This window comes from Clupea harengus, chromosome 20 (genome assembly GCF_900700415.2).
Source record: "Clupea harengus chromosome 20, Ch_v2.0.2, whole genome shotgun sequence".
NCBI lineage: Eukaryota > Metazoa > Chordata > Actinopteri > Clupeiformes > Clupeidae > Clupea > Clupea harengus.
In genome coordinates, this window is record NC_045171.1 from 24571893 (window position 1) to 24591637 (window position 19745).

At 45.9% G+C, this 19745-nt stretch overlaps 1 protein-coding gene across 2 annotated transcripts in view; it reads left to right on the top strand.

The window, feature by feature from the left end:
- The first annotated feature begins 194 nt into the window (after window positions 1-194).
- The window catches only part of gfra4b (GDNF family receptor alpha 4b), a 38167-nt gene continuing 18616 nt past the window's right edge, over window positions 195-19745 (top strand). For both annotated transcript variants that reach the window (XM_031587566.1, XM_031587567.1), the window contains exon 1: window positions 195-731. In XM_031587566.1, coding sequence (XP_031443426.1) covers window positions 689-731 — 43 coding nt within the window. In that variant the 5' untranslated portion in view covers window positions 195-688. The remainder of the gene's footprint in view (window positions 732-19745) is intronic.

Below are 19745 nucleotides of genomic sequence, written 5' to 3' on the forward strand. Positions count from 1 at the left end.
AGACGTTTACAGGCGATGTCACATGAAACCTGACTTCTTATTGCAACAATACACTTTGTGCTTGCATCCTGAGATAAAATAACATTGAAAACGCGATTTCTCAAATATACATTTTCCAAATAAATATTAACACGGCACACTGCCCCCACCCTTCCACAAAGATAAACGCTCTCATCTCTCTATCGCTTACGATGCCGGGCAGTTCCTCTTCAGAGGGAGTTTGAAGGGACATGCGTGCCTACTCATGATCATTGAATTCACCAAATTCTATCCAGTTGCTTGTCTGAACACGGAGGGAACGGTCGTCAGCAATCCGGTGTGGTGTAACTCGCTTTTTGTTCTGCACTATGCCAACAAAGTTAATGAGCGTATCTCAGGAGAACTTCAACTGACATTTTAAATCACCGTAAAAAATAAGCTTTTCCTACTGCGTGCCCAGGATTTCATTGCCGTTTCATTATATATATATAACGTTATTTTATGCGCAGATAACTCCAAATAACGTAATTCCGGGCTCTCTGAATATTTCAACAAGAGGGTATTAAGGAGAATGTTTTTACATCAGCTTTTGCATGGTATTCACACAAGATCGGTAACATAAATCTCATGATAAATCCAGACACGTGAAAATACAGATTATTCTGCTACTGGAATAATTGTGCCCTGCAATACGCTATCGCAAATCACAATGGACCTTTTGGGATTGTACCTGTTTCAGATCGTATTTGTTGGTAAGTGCTTTTTTTTTCTTCCTACAACCATTTTTTTCTGAAAATGTCATGTACCTTCCTATACAGATGCATAACTTTATTTACTTTGGATGTTTCGCGTGTGGCGATTACTTTCATATCACATTACGTCGTACCACTCTGTATTACACAGGTATGGTTGTCGTGACAGAACTTACCCCATATGTTTCTTTTCGATTCATTTTATGTTACAACACGAGTCCTCTGCAGTATGCAATATATGAAGGCACCACATAACTGCTCAAAATGTCAGAGAACGAATGCGTCTATAAGGCATCAACCTGGAAATGTTGCTAGGAATTAAAATTAGATTTTTGTTTGATTGCCTGAAAACTGAAAGAGCTTGGTCACTTGTCAAAAATTCAGTGATTCTCTATGAACTCTTAAATAATCTGTTTTCCGAGAGCATGGACGTCAAATTCACCTGTTTCGATTTCGTTAGCATTCTCAGGGGTTTTCTCTATTGAACCAGTGCTAGTGCTAAATAACTGCCACCTTCTTTGAGGAGTTCAGGTGCTGGAAGAACTGTACATTCCAAGCTGCTCTCATTCTGACATTTGTCCTGCTCGGTCACTAACACAAATGTCATATCAGCCATGTTAAAGTTTACTCTACAAGACTAGGTATGGTTCTCTGTCGGTTGGTCACGAAGTGTCTCAAAAACTCTAGGCGCTCACTCAGCACCGGAGCAGACGAGGTGAGGACCTCACTCCCGCCAACAGAAATTTGCCTGCTGATTGCACTTCAGATACTCTTTGTCTGACACATGGCACTGTCAAGGCGGCATGGGGTTATTGCAACAGTGATTACCTTTTCATTTAGCAGAAGACAGGCATACATTACTGCATAAACACAGACAATACATTTCCATCACAGCTAACTGAGTCATATATTACGAGTGAGCCCCAAAATTGGCTTTGATATTCGCTGATTGCACCTTTTCACTGATTAAATAATGGTCCACAGGGGCTTTAGAATTGTCTATATGATTACTGTGCGGCAGACATTTCCATCATTAGATGCAGGAGGGTGGACATCTATATGGATGTGTTAGAGGCACCACGATATTTCATCACTCAATTTAACGCTCTGGCTGTTTCACATAATTTCAATGAAGTTGAATTGCAAGGGTGTCACAATAATTACATACACACACTCTTATTCCTAGTCAGCAGGTGAATGATTTAAAAATGTTTGTCTGCAGTTCCTGACGGAAAGAACCCTACCTGTGATGATAAATTAACATTTAGAGCAAAATTCATACAGTCGCCTACAGAGTGAGAGACAGTCCGAGAGACGGTATTAAGATATGCAGCCACAAGCTCTCGTGCGGTGGTGGATGCCTTGAGAATGGCAGTCTCAGTATCATCATCATCACTCTGGTCTCACGCTTCTCTTCATATTGTGCTCTCACGCAGTCAGTCTCTTGCTCCTTTTGTTCAGGGATGCTTTCACTCTAGTGATCAGGTGAACACGTGATTGATTTTCACCTCAGCACTGAGTGAGTTAAGACTTCCACAGCTAGGAAACTATCAATACCCATCAAGCACCAGCACAGTGACACATGTTAATCCTAACCTTGTTCTGTGGTGGGCTAATATCATTATGGTTATTAGCATGGCCTTGACTTCTCAATGCGTCATCCTCTGCAGTTTACCTCAGCGAGGCAGTAGTATCCTCCAGTGAACCCGGGGCCGACACACAGGGGCCCTGGCCTGATTGACATGCCATCTGATGACTATGGATCCCCACTCATTAGAACTCTAAGAGAGCAAAGGTTTCAATCCTTAACTGAACAAACTCATTTCTACTTTAAGGAACGTCAGATGAAAAGGCATAAATACTTAACGTTGTTTTGAAAGAGAGAGCAAGGGAATGCATAATGTAAGGCTGCATAGCAAAAGAAGAGTATTCTTCCACCTAATTGCTGGTTTTAGAACCAGTCGTGTGCACAGCAATGTGCAAATATGGCCGGCTTTTTACAGGCCCTTTGTAAATATCCATCAGCAGCCATTATGGATTAGCGATCTCATCTCACGCTGCTCCTCTCTTTGTCGAACAGCTGTGCCGGATTATTCTTTTGAACAAGCCACGCTTCTGACTCCATTTCAGCGCTTTGGTCTCAGACAGAGCTTATCAGGTGTGACATTGGGGGCATGATGATGCTGTGAGTGGCCTCGGATCACACGTCCGTGACTCAAGCCAAACGCCACGCCAAACTCCTCAGCAGCCGTGGCGGACGGGTCGCGTTGTCTTTTTATTCGTGAGGCGTCCACCCTGATTAGACCCCCCCGACCCAGCGTTCTCTCGACCGAGAGGTGGTGGCCCGGCATGCCGGGGTCCGTGTGAAGCCGGACACCGCCTTTAGATGGCTTTGACTTGGCTAAGTTGCCCCACCACCACTCCCCCCACTCCACCCCACCCCACCCCCACCTGCTTACCCCCCTCCTGCCTTGAGAGGAGGAAGCGCTGCCAGAAACTACAGTCCAAGCATTGATCATATCTGCATGACGAATGTGCACCAGGGCTCATAGTGACACATCCATAGGGAATAAACGATACTGCATTAACTGCAATAGCACAGTGCAGGACCCACTCCTAGGTCTTTCTTTTAATTATTTGCCAACAGCATTGTGCTGGAAACACTTCTCCAGTCCATCACGGCCAGATCAGCACCTCGTCATCTGTGGGAACGGGTCCAACTGTAAGGTGGAGATGATAGCACTGAATATTAATGGATCACTGTGAATAGATGAAGAATCATCTCCTGTGGCATTGAATCGAGGGACCATTTTCAATTTAAAATATGAGTGATAACAAAACTATGAAAGGTGAGAGAGAAAGCTTTGAAATAGTAGGTATTAGGTGCATAGCAAGAAATGAACTGTGAGAAATTGTTGTGCCAAGATAATGAAGTTGAAAAAACATCTAATAAATCACCCAATTTTTGCAGGCCTTTGACAGTTATCTGGGCTGAAATGTTAAATGTGGGGAATTTACATTTGCAATAGTCAGTGGCTGTCAAGGCCCTTAGTGCCTTTGTGGCTCTCCAGACATGCCCAGTCTCCTTTCTCATTAAAATAGTTTTGGATCTGTATATGAATGGAAGAGGTGTTGAAATGGCAATGCATGATAAAAGTGGACGTGTTGTGTGGTTACTCCAGCTAAAGGTTTCTTATTGATTTTCTTGTTTTAGACAAGAATGATTGGTTTCTCAAGCCCAGCCCCCCACCCCCCACCCCCCATGCATCTCAGAACATACACTTTATAGCCGTAGTCATATCCAACAGTAATTGCCAAAGCAAACCATTACACAACCACGACAGAGGTGGAAGTACTGAAAGGCTCCAGACGGTCGTTGAAAAACAACATAACACAATTTCTTTTTTTCTGATAAAATAGGGTATTGATTGAGGGTACTGTGGAGAAGTAAATTAAACCCTTTTATTTTCTGTTTCATTGAAATAATTACGCGTTTCTTTCAATTCTGAAACATAGCAATTTGATCCTGCCACAGTCCCTTTGAAAATAAATGTCCATTTTATATGGTCGTAACCACAGATGCTTAAGAGCAGCAGGGGACTCGCTTCCAGTTCTTTGGAAAATAAAAAAAGTCAACAGCTTTGTTTGAGCTGAGTTAAAAAGTAAAAAAAAAAAGATCTCCGATGGGCTGTGTGGTTCTGTGGACTACCTGTGCCATCCCGTCGGTTCCTCAACCACGGACCGCCCCTTTTAAAAAGTGTCCTCGCCTTTTAATTTGAGTTGCGATAAACTCTGAGCCAGCACTTCACCATTCATCTTATATCAGTCAGTTTGATGGCTGTGACCTTTCCTCATGACATTATTCAATGCTGCACACAATCATCTGCCTACAGTATTAAAGTATAATAACTCCAAACAGTACATAAGACCAGGAGTTAGATGGAGTCACAGCTGAGAACCCCTCAGGTTTGCTGGTCAGGATTAATCTCTGTGGCAGGTCATTTTAAAAAATGGCTGTGGTGCACTGGACTGGAAATGAGCTCCCAGATTGAAACTGCACTCATAAAAGTAGAGCAGAGAGGGTTTCAGTTTTGGGGATAGAAAAGGCTGGCCCCTCTCACTCTTCACCCTGCCTGCTCAGAAATGCAGGAGATGGCATTGGGGTTAGCGAGATACGGTGTCCTCCAAGGGCCAAACAGAGCCTCATTAGCTGATCATCTGCTGACAGTTGCACAGAGAGATATTCTCCTGACGGATAGACGCCTCTGTGACACAACTTCAAATGGAGGGCTTTAGTGTTTCGGCCAAACAAGTGCCAGCATTTCCAAGAACAAACAGAAATGTTTGGCAGCACTATTCGGGGGTCTAAATCAGCTGATTCCAGAGACTTAAGTCTTCTCAGCCTTTTCCATGAGATGCTTTAGGGATATATATATAGGGTGTATTTGGTGCTCTCAATCCGAGTGTTATTCTTGGTGATATCTTGCTTTTTAGAGGCCACCAATACACAATTGCTTCCAGAGATAAAAGCAAGCAAAGTATTCCCAGCGGTTTCATTTTCCAGTGCTGTGCCTTCCTTATTTCTGAGCAGCTCCGAAGTACCCTGTTCTATGGTGTCGGGTTCTGAGGGAAATTAGATATCAAACATTGGTAAGTCCCTCTTTAAGGGTCTGTCCACTTGCAGTCAAAATGGCGTGGTTTTCAGCTCACTGGCCTATCCTCCCACTCTCTCTCTCTCTCCGAGACGGGACAAGTTTACTTCTGTTGACAGATGTGGTGACACATCCTAAGATGCTATTCTTCCCCCCGGTGTCCCTTGAGGCACCTTCTCACACGACTTCACCAGCCTCCAGAAAAGACCCTTCCTCCCTGCCTCCGCCCCACCTGTGACTAACCGACGCCCGCGTGTATTTTTAGCCACCAAGACACCAATCAGAATCGGGAGATGCTCTTTTGTATCACTTTTTACACACCAGTATATGAGAGCATACGGACTATTCGAGTCATGAAGAATAAAGCATATCTGAAGGAAAAGACTGATGTGGGTGAGATGCCACTGAAGTCCCTGGTTCACTGTGCGCTGACACTAAGAGGATGTCTCTGGCAATGCAGTGATGGATGCGGCTGTCTGATCACATTGTGGTCAGAGCTGAGTCTCTATGACAGGCTGGATGAATGGCCTCCTCTCTCCCTACTGTGGGCCAGGGCTATACATCCTCCACTATGGATGTATTCTCTTCTTTATTATTAGTCTGTTTCATAAACATGACTGCGGGCTGCTTACCCGTGGCAGTTCATTACGATGAGAGGAGAGAAAAAAAAAAAACGTGAACATTGAGTGCGCGTGTGAGGGGGCAGAGGTGAATTACGTGGCAATTCTCCTGACACATAAAATCCCCTTTTATCAGTGTGTGTGCAGGCCACACTGTGCAGAGACATTTTAATTGTTGCTCCGCTCTGCAATGCGGACGATCTCTCCCACTGAGAGGACTTTAATTAATCACAGCAGTGAAATGAATCATGGTCTCATCACAGTCACAGGACATAAAACCATTGGTCTCAGACCATCCTTTGGTTTGGTGTATTTTCTCGTATGGCGCCCCCATCAAAACAGGAAATGGCGCCAGCGTGGCACAACCCAACAGGGCACAAGGGGAGTACTTTAACCCTCACAACACCTGTTGGCACTCCTCAAAACCTTACTGTGACCCTCAGGAATCTGGCTGCAGACTCTTGTGACCCCAAATACTCCCCAGACCCCCCCCCCCCCCCCCTCCCCTTGTAGTGATGACATGATGGAGGGTCCCGGATGGAGCTTGGAGATGGAGAATGTTTTTTTGGGGGGCGGTGGGGTTATTGTTGTTCCCCGTCATTTGCCAGGAATGGAAACAAACCATTACCGTGGTAACAGACAGGAAGCGGCTGGAGGGCACCTGTCTTAGCTGAATGTGCAGCATCTGGTCTGCAGCCATCTCAGCCTGCTCTCACCTGATTCATTATGGCAGGCAGGCAGGCGCACGGGGAGGAGGAACCTGCAGATGCGATGCTCACCACGACTCCGTGGCCTCACACAAACTCACACACACACGCACATTCAAACACACACACATACACACACACTCACACACACACACACACACACACACACACACACAAACTCACACACACACGTACATTCAAACACACACACATACACACACACTCACACACATATATACACATTGCAAAGGGGGTGTATGCATGCCCAAATACACATACAAGAACACATGCAGATCCGGATAGACATTTAAACACCCACACCCACACCCACACACACACACACACAGGTAAATGATGGGATACATGACTGCTGTTAAAATGGCACACAGTATAGTTTATCAGTTCCCTTTTGGGGAACATAAAGATCAAATGCCAAGGAGGCAGCGCACATAAACACAGCAACACACAGCTCTTACGCCAAACCAAATTACAGGCACCACTGGGCAAATATCAAACGCAGTTTTACAGCGTCATTTTTCTGTGTACAGAGCAAATTCATCATCATGTCCATGCCATCTATATTATTTAGATTTGAATGCTATCTATTGTATTCGGCACCTTAAGCTATTTTAAAGGTAATAAACACCAAATTCCATTCTGTGCCATCTGACACATTATAGGCAGAGCTACAGACTGACAAAGCATTACAGTCACAGTGGCCAAATGGGTAACTTCAGTTCTACACACTAGCAAAGCTGCAGTGGTGGATGAAGTGGTCTGCGTCTGTCATGACTCTCAGGGTCCTCCCTCATCTGGCTGGGGCTGTGGCTCGTTAGAGGCAAATGAACAGGGCTGAGGGGAGCGTCACGCAGCGTGCGACAGGCCTGAGCGAGGCGCTGTTCAGCGCAGGGGCTCCCCGTAGCTGCAGATCAGTCCTCAGGAGAGCCATCACTCCATATTAGGCCTATTTACTTCCTCCCACTTACTCAGGCTGGAGTGGAATTAAGTCTGATTCGAACTTAAGCAGCTGAATGAAACCGGAGCCAGCGCTTGGCAAACACGGGCGGCCCTCTCCCTCTCCCTCCCCCGTGAGTCCTTACTCATTCTGTGAGGCGCTCGCTGTACGTGCTTCACACTGACAGTGGTGTGTGTGCACAGGAAATATGCTCATACGCAGTGGATGTCAAATCCAGCTTTAGTTTGTCGAGGCTTTGGCACTTTTTGAGTAACAAATGCTCATTGTCGATAGTTGCCTTAGGAGAAGTGATATAGTATATATTTGCCTCATGTATTTTTATGTTCTATTTCTTTTTGGTTTGTGTGACTTAAAAAAACAAAACACTTTTTTCGTACCTTCAGGTTTAATACCCATGAGTAATGTTTGTGCAGTAAACAACGTAAATGCTTTTTAACCACTTTGAATACCACGCAAATGGGAAGATATACAAGATGCTCTTCCAGTGGTTAGTGGCTGCGTCATGGCCTGCAGGTACACATTCCAATCACACCCAGTGCCTCTTAACATAATGAAATATATCACATTCCCCACATTAGCAGACGCACACTTAGCTTAACTGGGTGATCCCCTACATGGGTGAACCCAGTACCTGTAAGAACTGTTGCAGTCTATTTTTTTTATGTAGTTCTCATTTATTTTGACCGGTGTAAAGAACCCATTGCCAGTGCCCTATGGCTTGACAGCCTCAAGGGGCCTTTTGCAAAGCCGTTCTTTCCATGAAAATGCCTCCTTCTGCAGACAGAAGTGCTTTTGCACTTAAGACCTGTTATGATCAACTGGAATCTCGCAGCAGGGGGAATGTTTTTCTCCCAGGCCACAGAGATGCTGGTGCTCGAGAGAAACTGTAGTGCGATGACTTCATATCTGACTGCTCTGTGGTGCGTCTCTGCGTTAAAGAAGAGCACGCGCCCCCGCCCCGCGCTGTCCTTCTCCTTGACGGAGTGTTTCCATTAGGGGGACGTCTCTCACAAGCTCCCTCAGCCTTAAATAAAAGAGCCGGAGCTGAATTGGCGTCGCCGTCCCTGACACCGCTGTGCATGTGGAGACGACGGATCATATTTTATTTCCTTGCTCCCGGGTGGCGAGCGTGAAGGAATAAATCGCACGGGCCAAGCTCCACACCGCACACGCACACCCTCCTCCCTCCGGCGTCTTTGACGAATGGGCACGAATCACCGCCGCGCTCGGCCACTACGTGTCCTACAGTGACATTGTTGTGTAAGTCATCAACACAAGAGGGGAAAAAAGCCTCTCGTGCGTCGGGTCCTGTGTGAAGTGAAGGGAAAATTGATGTCAAGCTTACCTGTGTCTGGCCAAGTTGAAGAAATGTTTGTAATGAGAAGTCCCCTTTGGATTTGAGTCTATAAATGCGTCCACGTGTTCTCAAACACGCCTCTGCTTGCACCGTAGTCATTGATTATCGTGAAAAACAGGTGGCCTTGACTAGGTCGTTATAATTGAATAATGAAATCCCCAGAGGAGGGCTGTTCAATTCCATTTTAATTATTTACACTGTATTACCAATAAGCGCTTTCTCCAGGCACTCTCACAGTCGCAGGCCTTAGGACACTAGGAGGCGAAAGGCCTTGGAAGGCAGCGGCCCTCTGCACCACTCAAAGCTGCTTCCCAAGGCTGAATTTTTAGTGCCAATTTGCATCAGTTTGTGCCACTGTGTCCTCAGAGGGAAATGGAATGTGGAAGGGCTAAAACGATGAGCCCACTGTGATTTAAATACCATATAGGCTGTACATGTTTAGTTACTGGAAAAACACGCAAATGGTTCAAAATCCACTTGCGGGCACATGCACACACACACACACACACACACACACACACACACACACACACACACACACCTCCAGACACTCGTAACCACCCATATGTCCACTAATTTCCAGACAGAGCCACCTGATTGTGACTGCAATCAGGAGGCAGTGCAGCGGCCCCCCGCGAGGTGATGAGCTCAGACCTGTCAATGAAAGGGCCTTTGGGTGGTTCACCCTCCCATTCAGAGTGTCATTCATTTAACCGCCGTCTCATTACCCCGGGAAAACATACCGCGCTTTCATTTGGTGAGCGGCGGTGGCGGCGGCGGTGGCGGCAGTCAGTCTCTAATTAGTCAGTCATTTATTGCTTTGTTTGTTTCACCTCGTCCTTCACGAGACAAGGCCTGCAGGCACACACATGATCATTATTTATGCAGTGTGGTGCTTACTGAATAGCAGTAATGGCTGGTTAGGAGATGCTCTGACTGTCATCTGGCAGAGCGGGTACCAGAGGTTGTGTGTTTTGGATGACGGGACACACAGTGGGCTGGATGACGGGACACACAGTGGGCTGGAGGACGGGACACACAGTGGGCTGGATGGCGGGACACACAGTGGGCTGGATGGCGGGACACACAGTGGGCTGGATGGCGGGACACACAGTGGGCTGGAGACTGTGTGTGTAATGGCGGGACACACAGTGGGCTGGATGGCGGGACACACAGTGGGCTGGAGACCGTGTGTGTGTGTGGAGGACGGGACACACAGTGGGCTGGAGACCGTGTGTGTGTGTGGAGGACGGGACACACAGTGGGCTGGAGACCGTGTGTGTGTGTGGATGACGGGACACACAGTGGGCTGGATGACGGGACACACAGTGGGCTGGATGACGGGACACACAGTGGGCTGTTGTTATCGGGGGCTGAGCCAACATAAACGTCTGCCCCGGTGGACTTCAGTTTAGGAGTTTACTTTTCAATTATAAACTATTCATTCACTTGATAATGAGTCCGAGTTATTATGCAGACTGCCTCCACGGGTCAATGTCTTTTCAATTAGAATACTAGATAGAATATCAAGCCCAAAGCAATTGTTTTTCACGGAGATGCAAAAGAATGCACCTAATGCCCTAAAAGCCAACAGGAAAGGAATTATGTAAAACACGGCACATTATACGTTCTCCTATAATTCACTATTATTTTTCTGCAAGCGCTACGTGTAAACAGCATTTGAAGAAAATGACCTGTTAAAGATGATGAGGATTTTTCTCCTCGGCGAGCGGTGGGGGGGAAATTGCGTTTAGTTCATTTACCTGCCGGCTGTCTCCAACGGCAAGTAAGCAGGTGGCTCCTGCCATAATCCCATGTTGCAATTCACCTTTACAGGATGCAAATGAGCCACCGGGGAGACATCTGACTGTGTTCCCAGCCATCTTGCTCCTCTCGAGACCCAGAGTTGATGACCCTACTCCCTCTGGCACGCGTTACTGGCGCAGTGCTTGTCATTTTGACGTGTGATTAATTGTGCAGTGGTAGCAGGTTACTTCACGGCATGGACGTGCAGAGTTCAGAACCAGGAGTGGATAATGGTTCTGGTGCAGACATTAAACACCTGCATCCCAGCAGGACCACGTTTCAAAGGCTTGCTTTTAAAAGCAACTAGAAATGGACAGTTCTGCTCAAGCTTCGCCGTGCCTTTGCTGCAGGACTGATCTGGGCTGACACTGGATGGTGTTGACATCCAGAGAATCATACTGTTATCCTGTTCCCTGTCACTTTGTTTTGGGTCAATGCCTCAGACTCAGTGTCTTTGTGAGATGTGACTCAATAGACCTCAAGAATGGAGCCGTGTGGATCCTCTTGGACCACAGCACAACCTCTCACAGTGGGGACGTTCCCGCTGAACCCAGAGGAATGTGTGTGCAGTGGCACTGCAGCTGATCTCTCTGTTTCCCCTGAGGGTCTTCAGAGGAAGGTCTGCAATCCTCTGAAAGCTCCATTTCTCTCTCTCTCTTTCTCTCTCTCTCTCTCTCTCTCTCTCTTTGTCTCTTTCTCTTTCTTTATCTTGTCCGTTGACCGATCTTCAACCACAAAGAGAGGGTTTGCTGTTTTTGTCCTTTGAGGCCTTGTCCGGTCTTTTCTTGGTTGTCTATCGACACACCATTTGTGTCCTTTCTCTGGCGACTGTGCAGCAGAGTATTGTGATTGTGTGCCACCAGTCTCACCGCTCGCTCAGTGCTGCCTCCGGGGGTACCTCCTGCGGGGCTCTTAGAAGCTCAGCGTCAGCGCAGATTTGGCTCCGGCATGAAATCTTATCAGCCCCACGCCCAGGCTGGGCCGTGAGCACAGCAACAGTATCAGGGCTCATCATCGAGTCTCGCTCAGCTCAGAACTGCTGCCAGAATGGGGACTCGTTCAGAGCGGCTTCCTGGGTCTGCTCAGCGTCCCCGGCACGCGGAGCACCATGCGTGTGATCTGACGTAAATCACGAATGGGGTTGACAAATCGGTTTTACTGACATGAACAGCGCCCCACACCCTCCATTGTACACGGATGACATTCAGAATACAGCATGAAGTGCCCTTAGAGCTATCGTGATGATGGTTCGTATCTCTTCAGCGGCTACATGCTATAACAGATGTATAATTATAATGTGATGGCATCGGATTATCACGCGCCGTGGTTCATACCTGTATTCTAAGTCCCTGGCAGATCATTTGGACTCTTATTTCAAGTCTTTTAACATCATAGCCAAGCGTAAAGATATTCTAGGTGCTTATATACAGGTACGTGTTTAAACTGTGTACCGAGGAGCTCTCAGGTATCGTCAGTGAGCTCTTTAAAGTTGTGAAGAGGCCCAGGTCTCAAGGTCTTTAAGCTCCAGGTCGATAATAGAAATCCTTTGTGTTGATCCTCCCTGAGAATACTGTATGTTCCTTTGTTCCTTGTGTAACTAGAAATATTTGCTTTGAGAGAGACCTAATCATTTTGTTCACAATGACTTGTTTGTACACAGTCATTTGCATATTCATAGTTTCATGTGTGTACACACGTTTTGTTTGTAGGGATGCTCTGAGAAATGATCTCTGATAACTCCAAGATGGTAGGAGCACTCTAAAACCTTGTAAGGACGGTTAATGATGCAAACAGTGGATTGTAAGGGGATTACAATGAGCCACGAGATGAAGAAACAGAGAGCGCTAACACCAGCTCACTTGGAGATGGTCTTATTGCGTCAGAGAGCAGGAATGATTCAAAGTTCCCCAAATCTTACAGCGTGTCTGGCTAGTGTTTCCTTTGAATGCGTGCAAGACTTTACCTGGCCCTGATTAGCAAGCAGCAGAGGCCCCCGGGAAAGCTTGACGTGCGGCGTGGTCCTTCATCAGCGCAAGAGCCTATCATTCAAACTGACAGGGTGTTTAGCATGCACAGACCCTCCTCCTCCTCCTCTTCCTCTTCCCACAGCTGTCGTCTCCCCGGTGACAGACAGTTTGGTGTGATGGCTCTGCCACTTGTGTAACTTGTGCTTCCACTCCAGCCTCCCCTGCACCGTCTATATACCACAAGGTCCGAGCTGCCACCTACCTGCAGTCCAAGTGAGGACTACTCTAGATCATGCCACCATGCTGCTGTCAGTCACGTCATTCATGTCACGCCGACAGAAGGACCACCTTCTACTAGATAAAACACGCGGAGCCAAGGTTTTTTTCAACATGGTATTTTTGTCGAGATCAAATGGCGCCTATCCAATGAATGCACCCATTCTGAAGAATTGATTTAGGCCTGGCATGTAAATTGTGTAACATTCGTTATATGTGATACACATTCACTTGAATCATCTAGACTCATCTAATGGAACACATTGGCAAATTCAGAACTAGGTACTGAAACGATGTTAGATCTTTTCATCTTTTAATCTTAGAGTTTAAATGTTAAACGTTTTTAGCAGTCATTCTGGCACCCGCTGTGTTGTGACTTGTGGGAGCAGGAGAAGACAGCTCTATTTTCTATGGAGGTAAAAGACTGGACTGAGACTGGTCAGGGCTGGAAAGAGCCGAGTGTGTCAAACACAAGAGCAGTACCCTACATGAATGGGGAGTGCGTAAGATATGGGAGGCAATGTTTATGGTGATGGATAACCATAAATGGTATGGAGAAATGCAATCTCTTTCTCCATTCCATTTAAAGAGACATTTGGTTGAAAATAGTCTTATGTGGCATGTATTTATTCTTCTGCCTTAGTCTGATTAAGTAACATTATCTGAACAGAAATAACAACAAAAGGATGAATGACATTTGTTTACTGCTGATGCCATTTGAAGCAACTCAGACTAATTTGACGACCTCTTCCCAGGTGCTTGAGTCTTTAAAGAGGTTTAACCTTTTAAAACAATAATTGTATTCTTTTTTTTTAAAGCCTGTCAGGATATTAACTTCAAGGATATCCAAGAGAGATTAATTGCATTAACCCGCAACACAGGCTTGTTTCCTTGCTAGTACAGAGATATGGAGGCATAATGCGCCGCCACTCTTCCAATAAAAGGAGCATGATATCCTTTTGCCAGATAGATAAATCAGACTCAGGCCGTGATGGTTTGTGATCGGTGCATGCAAATGTTCCCTGTCAGAGAAGACTATGCCCAAAATCCACTCCTTGGTGGAAGTTTGTATTTATCGCCTGAGTTGAGGACAACCCTTCTGGGCAGAATAGAATTTTTGTTTGTTCTGTCCAAGATGTTTCAAAAAAGCCTTCTCAAAGTATTCTCATATACCAAAGAAACCTTGGCCTTCATTATGATGCCTAACAAAAAGAAGGGAAAAAAAGCTTCTTTCTCAGTATGGCTTTTTAGAAATGATTTGAACATCCGTGAGAGTGAGAAATGTCTCTTCCATTTTCCTCAGAGGATGATGCGGTGCTTGGGACTGCCATTTGACCCAAACAAGCACTCAGCGCTGACGCTCGGCTGCCGCGGATCCTTGATGGCAGACATTTTCCCAGCGCACAATAGCTTTCTCACTATCTCTGTGCGAAAAATAAATCAGACGCGTCGCCTTCTCAAATTCACTGACTGAAAGACAGTGTGCTGATAAGTTAATTGCCACCATTAGAAGCCAATGCTCTTTGTTACCATAATGCCACCACTGGTGCTTTGAGATAAAAACGCCCATTGTGTTGTGACCTTGAGGTTCCATTTTGACAGGCTGCCATGGTTCACGCAAATCGTCTGCAACTTCTTTCCATTAGACAATATTATAATTAAAATCTATTTTATAAGTCAGAGAAATGAATCAAATGAAATGCCACCAAGATGGGGCGAGAAAGGGTACAGAAAAAAAAGGAGGCGTTCAGTTTTGCATACTAAAAGAATTGCTGTTCGTTGGCATATTCTTGTTAGTGACACTTGGGCCTGGTTGTTTGGGCAGATATGGCGGGCTGCTTTGTCATGACGGGAAAGTTATTGTGCGAATGACTCTCAGGTGGCAATTATGATGACTTGTACCTGCTCAGCCTGCCGCAGCCTTGGAAACTATGCATGCTTTGAATCTCAAATGAGGCGCATGCAACATGTTGGTGTTTGGACAATGTTTGTGCTCAATAATCTTTTTCAACACGGCCCCACACCGTACCTGTCTGAAGCGCTCCTTTCAAGAAGAAGGCCCCTTAGAACTAAGAACCCTTAGAACCCACAAGGCATACATGTTGCTTCTGCGTTGCCAGAGCACATCACACTGTACGGTTTAAGCATTGAAAACCATGCATCCCCACGCACATGTTTCTTTACATACAATTAAAAGGCATTGTTTGGCATAATGCATCAGCTGAAGAATAGAGCCAAGTCATATGAAAACAGATGCACTGTTCACTGGCTTGACTATTGGCTTGGCTGCTGTTTCTCTTCTTATCATTAATACACAGTCTTGGTGGATCCAAACACATGCTTTTGCGGCTCTTTTGAGATCACAGACCTAATACCAACACTGTTCCCAAGTATCAAATAGTCTTAACGACTGTTTGACCATACTTAACTGATCAAGGTTATCCTCTGGTATCCTCATGTGTACGGCCTAGCTGCACTAAGTGTTCCGTGTCAGGACACACGTCCTACCTATTAGCTTGGCTAAATGGCTGAAATGTTGCTTTTCACCTTCTGCTGTGGCAAATTGTGTGGATCTAATTGGGAGATCGTTGCTGCTGTGTGTGTGTGTGTGGCGCCACCACAGAGCCAGTTGCCCTCACACAGGCCAATGAATAAGCAAGCGTGCTGCAGTCAGTGGTGATACTGCCCCAGATGACTGTGCCCGCTCCGGAGCGTGCCACCGGCCCCTCACGGGGACTGCCTTTGGCATCCTTCCCAGGCCATGGCGACCGCTGCAGCTGTGTTGTTTATAGCAGGTCCAGCGCTTCCCGAGACCTTAAGGAATGACCCACTGTGCCAGTGAGCCAGTGTGGGCATTCTCTCAGTGTCAGGATTCGTGCAGATCACAGCTATATGTTTATCTAATACCTTCATACAATTGCAGCAAAGCCATGACTCTGTGGTTGTGTGTGTGTGTGTGTGTGTGTGTGTGTGTGTGTGTTTGTGTGTGTGTGTGTGTGTGTGTGTGTGTGTGTGTGTGTGTGTGTGTGTGTGTGTGTGTGTGTGTGTGTAGGTGTGTGTGTGTGGTTGTGTGTGTGTGTGTGTGTTTGTGTGTGTGTGTGTGTGTGTGTGTGTGTGTGTGTGTGTGTGTGTGTGTGTGTTTCTGTTCTTCTTTCCCCTCTTTTTCTCAGGAACCTCATTCCTCTCAGGCTGAATTGCAACAGTGTTTCAGATCTCTTGTGAAGTGAGATCTTATCCTTCCCCCTCCATCTCTACCTTTTTCGCCTAGATTTGCAGCTCTTCACACACACGCACTCCAAAATCACTAGAAGTGTATAGGCGCACCGAGGCTTCCCTTCCATCTAGATGCCGTGACGAGAGTTATCTGATCTAAGTGCCACGCAGGAAAATCAGGGAGAATAATAATGGCAATTCATAAGTGTTTTCTTTGCCACTGGTCCCCGAAGCGGACGCAGGCGGCCTGAACCGAGCTCTTTTCTCCTCGTGTGAGATTATACCAGGATCATGTCCTGCCCGAGGTAATGGACATTGACTAATCACAAAGCCCATATTAGTCAATGGCTTGTAGCCATGGGGGGGTTGGCAGGTGGATGCACGGAGGCCCAGGCTTCATACAGAACACAATGAAGCAGCGGGAGGCTTATCCCCCAAGTCCTGGTCCCGGCTGGTTTTAGACTTCATCACTGATGCATGGGGTGCGGGGGTGCTGCTGGTGGAAATGTGTCGGGCTTGCAATCATTTCTTTAATCCTTTTGTTAAGATAATATCCCACGGAGTAAGGTGTTGAGCAAGTCTTTTCGGGCTTCAGTTCTTGTGAAATTTCTTAATATGAACTATTGAAATCAAAGAATGGTGTGTAGCAAAGGCTAATCGCGATCTGCAATGCAGGAATGTGCAGAACGCAATCATGTCCTGTGGGTCTTCGGCACAGTGGTGAGTTGGGATGAGGTCACTCTGTTCAAGTGTCTCTGTTGCTGAAGTGATTGTGAACAATGAACAGAATCAGTAGCATTGTGGGCTTGGAAATAACTCTGACCACCACGCATTATAATTCCCTTGAAACTCAATTTGTCTGAATTGATTCTCCATCAAAACATTTTACAGGAATGTAAGCCTGTGCTTTTGGCCATCTCTCAAGTCTACCTGAATATGTTTGATGTCTTTCAGAAACACTGGAGAGGCACATTTCAGCACAAAGTGGTAGCAAGTAGTTAAACGTTTTGCTTTGTCTTTTTGGGGGGGTTCTGCCTTTGATGTTAATGTATTAGTGCGTGCCAGGCTAATAGGACCTGCTCTCCCCGAGTTCTTCTGCTCTTGGAAAAGCTTTGAAAAAGTACGAGGGGGTTGTTATGTTTCAAGGAGAATGTTATTTGAAATGCTTTGAATCATGGAAATGATCAGTTCTCTAAAGCCTGTGTTTTTTTTTAATATGGAGCTATAAAAAGACCATCACCATAATGTAAAAGGGACATTTATAAGAAACTGACCGTGAACATTGTAAGCTCTCATGCCATTATGTACTTCTCTTGAAGTCCATCAGGCCACAGCCATTGGCAGCCTACTGCAATGTTATAGTTACGTAATGCAAATCAAAGCTAAAGGTCCCTTGGAAGGGTATAGGTAGGCCATTTTAAAAGTTAAATAGCCTATTTCAGATTTAATTTCTCTATTGCACAGATGATGTTACCGGTGGTTTGTACTCTCTTAACATGCTTCCAGAAACACACACAGAATTAGCTTTTACGTAATTGCATCAAAGTGCATCAGGGTGTGCTGGTGTAGATGTCTTACTCATAAACAGCAGAGACCAGCGAGCCGCTCTGATTGGTAGAAATGAGAGCTGGAATGGGTCAAGAATGGGGATGAGTCAGCCAGGTCCTGCCATCTCATCTCCCTTCTACATTTCCTGACAAGAGCGGGGAGGACTGGGCCGCTAATAAGGCTGAATCACAGGCTTCTAAAATGGCCGCTCGCTCAGGTCACTCAAACCTACGGAATGAATAAATGCTGCTTTTCCTCCAAACATGTCAGTCAAACTGGGTCATGACCGCTGCTGTGACACACGGTGAGTTAATAGTCTCCTGTTGCTACGACCGTGTAAAACTACGCACGTGGCCATGTTGTTAGAAAGAACTATCCCATGCCATGAAGGCAATTAAATGAAAATGATAACTTGAAGTGGGGAGTTTTCAGCGTTTTGGTTATGTGGCTGTGTGGCCACGTGTCAGAGTCTGGTGTAGCTGCAGGTGCAGTCTGCATTTGGTTTTGGTTCTGATGCTCATGACACTCTCTCTCAAGATGGACGTTTTTTCCCAAGTCTTCCCAAAGAGGTAAACCACACATGGGGGCACACAGATAATGAACTATAATTAATTAAACTATGGTTTGACATTTAATCATAGATTCACCTCCCTCCCCCAGGCAAACAGTATGAGGTGCCACAGGTATAGGAGAAGGTGAGGAGTTTCTTCAGTGTCATTCCAGCAGAGTTCAAGTTACCTTTCATTTTGAATCTCATTCAATCCAGGGTGGACCATTAGGCCAGTGCATCTGGGTAACTGATCAGCTAATCTGTGGGTGATGAATGTGGCAGGATAAGTGAAGACTTAGCCAATGCTTTGGAGGAATTGATTACTGACGTGGTTAATTGGCTAAACCCGGCTGCTCCATTGAGACGGGCTTACTGGAAATGTCAAATCAAGTCTCATTTGCATTGGTGATGTACGGTGTCTCTATCCCGGCTTCCGCCAACGCAGCACAAAACTGACACCAGCGTGGTGGAGGAGAGTCAGGGCTTTTCCCACCTTCAAGCTCATCAGACTGTCTGACGGGCCTCACCATTGTGAGAGATGATCTTACAAGTTTCCCTTCCCATCACACTTATACAGAGAGCACAGGATACACCACTTCATGCAGTTTACTGATGATTTATTTATTCATTTATTTATTATGGTTATATTTGTTTATGTATTATTCATGTTTGTACATGACATCATTTATACACTACATCATTTCATTATAATTTTTTTAACTTAATCATTTAATATAATGAATTAATATATTTGAGCTAAACCCAGACTTTCCCATATTGATATATATAAGAACAAGACGTGTTCCTCCCAACCTAATGAAATGTGTTTGTCCACCTGTGCATTTGCCTTTCTCTTTGCCCACTGTGGGGCCGATCCCCTCCCTGGTCAATACTGCATCGGCCTGCTGTGTCAGATGGGGGGGGGGGGGGGGCGTTGGGAGGGGGGGGGGGACTCAGCCACAGTGTGAGAGAGGCACGCTGAGCTACAGGGTCAATAATCCTCAGGATTAGAGTAGGAACATAGACTCACAAGATTGTACTCTTCGCCTGTACAATCATGGCAGCTATTTAGGATTCTCCCGGCGCCGCAGATTGTCTTCTGGAAATCGATACGGCACTCAGAGCAATTTTTGCCTCATAGTTTCCGAAAGCAGAATGGAGCAAGTCACAATGGACGTCGGTTTCCCTATGGAGGAAAAAGGGGCTTTTTAAAAAGGCAATAAAGGTGGTGTCCATGGAAGATTGTAGCCCAGGTTTCAAGAAGGGAATCAAATCCAACTGCAGCCCCTTAGAGACACACAGATATGTTGTCTTTGGTGTCCTGCTTTTGTGTCACCTACAA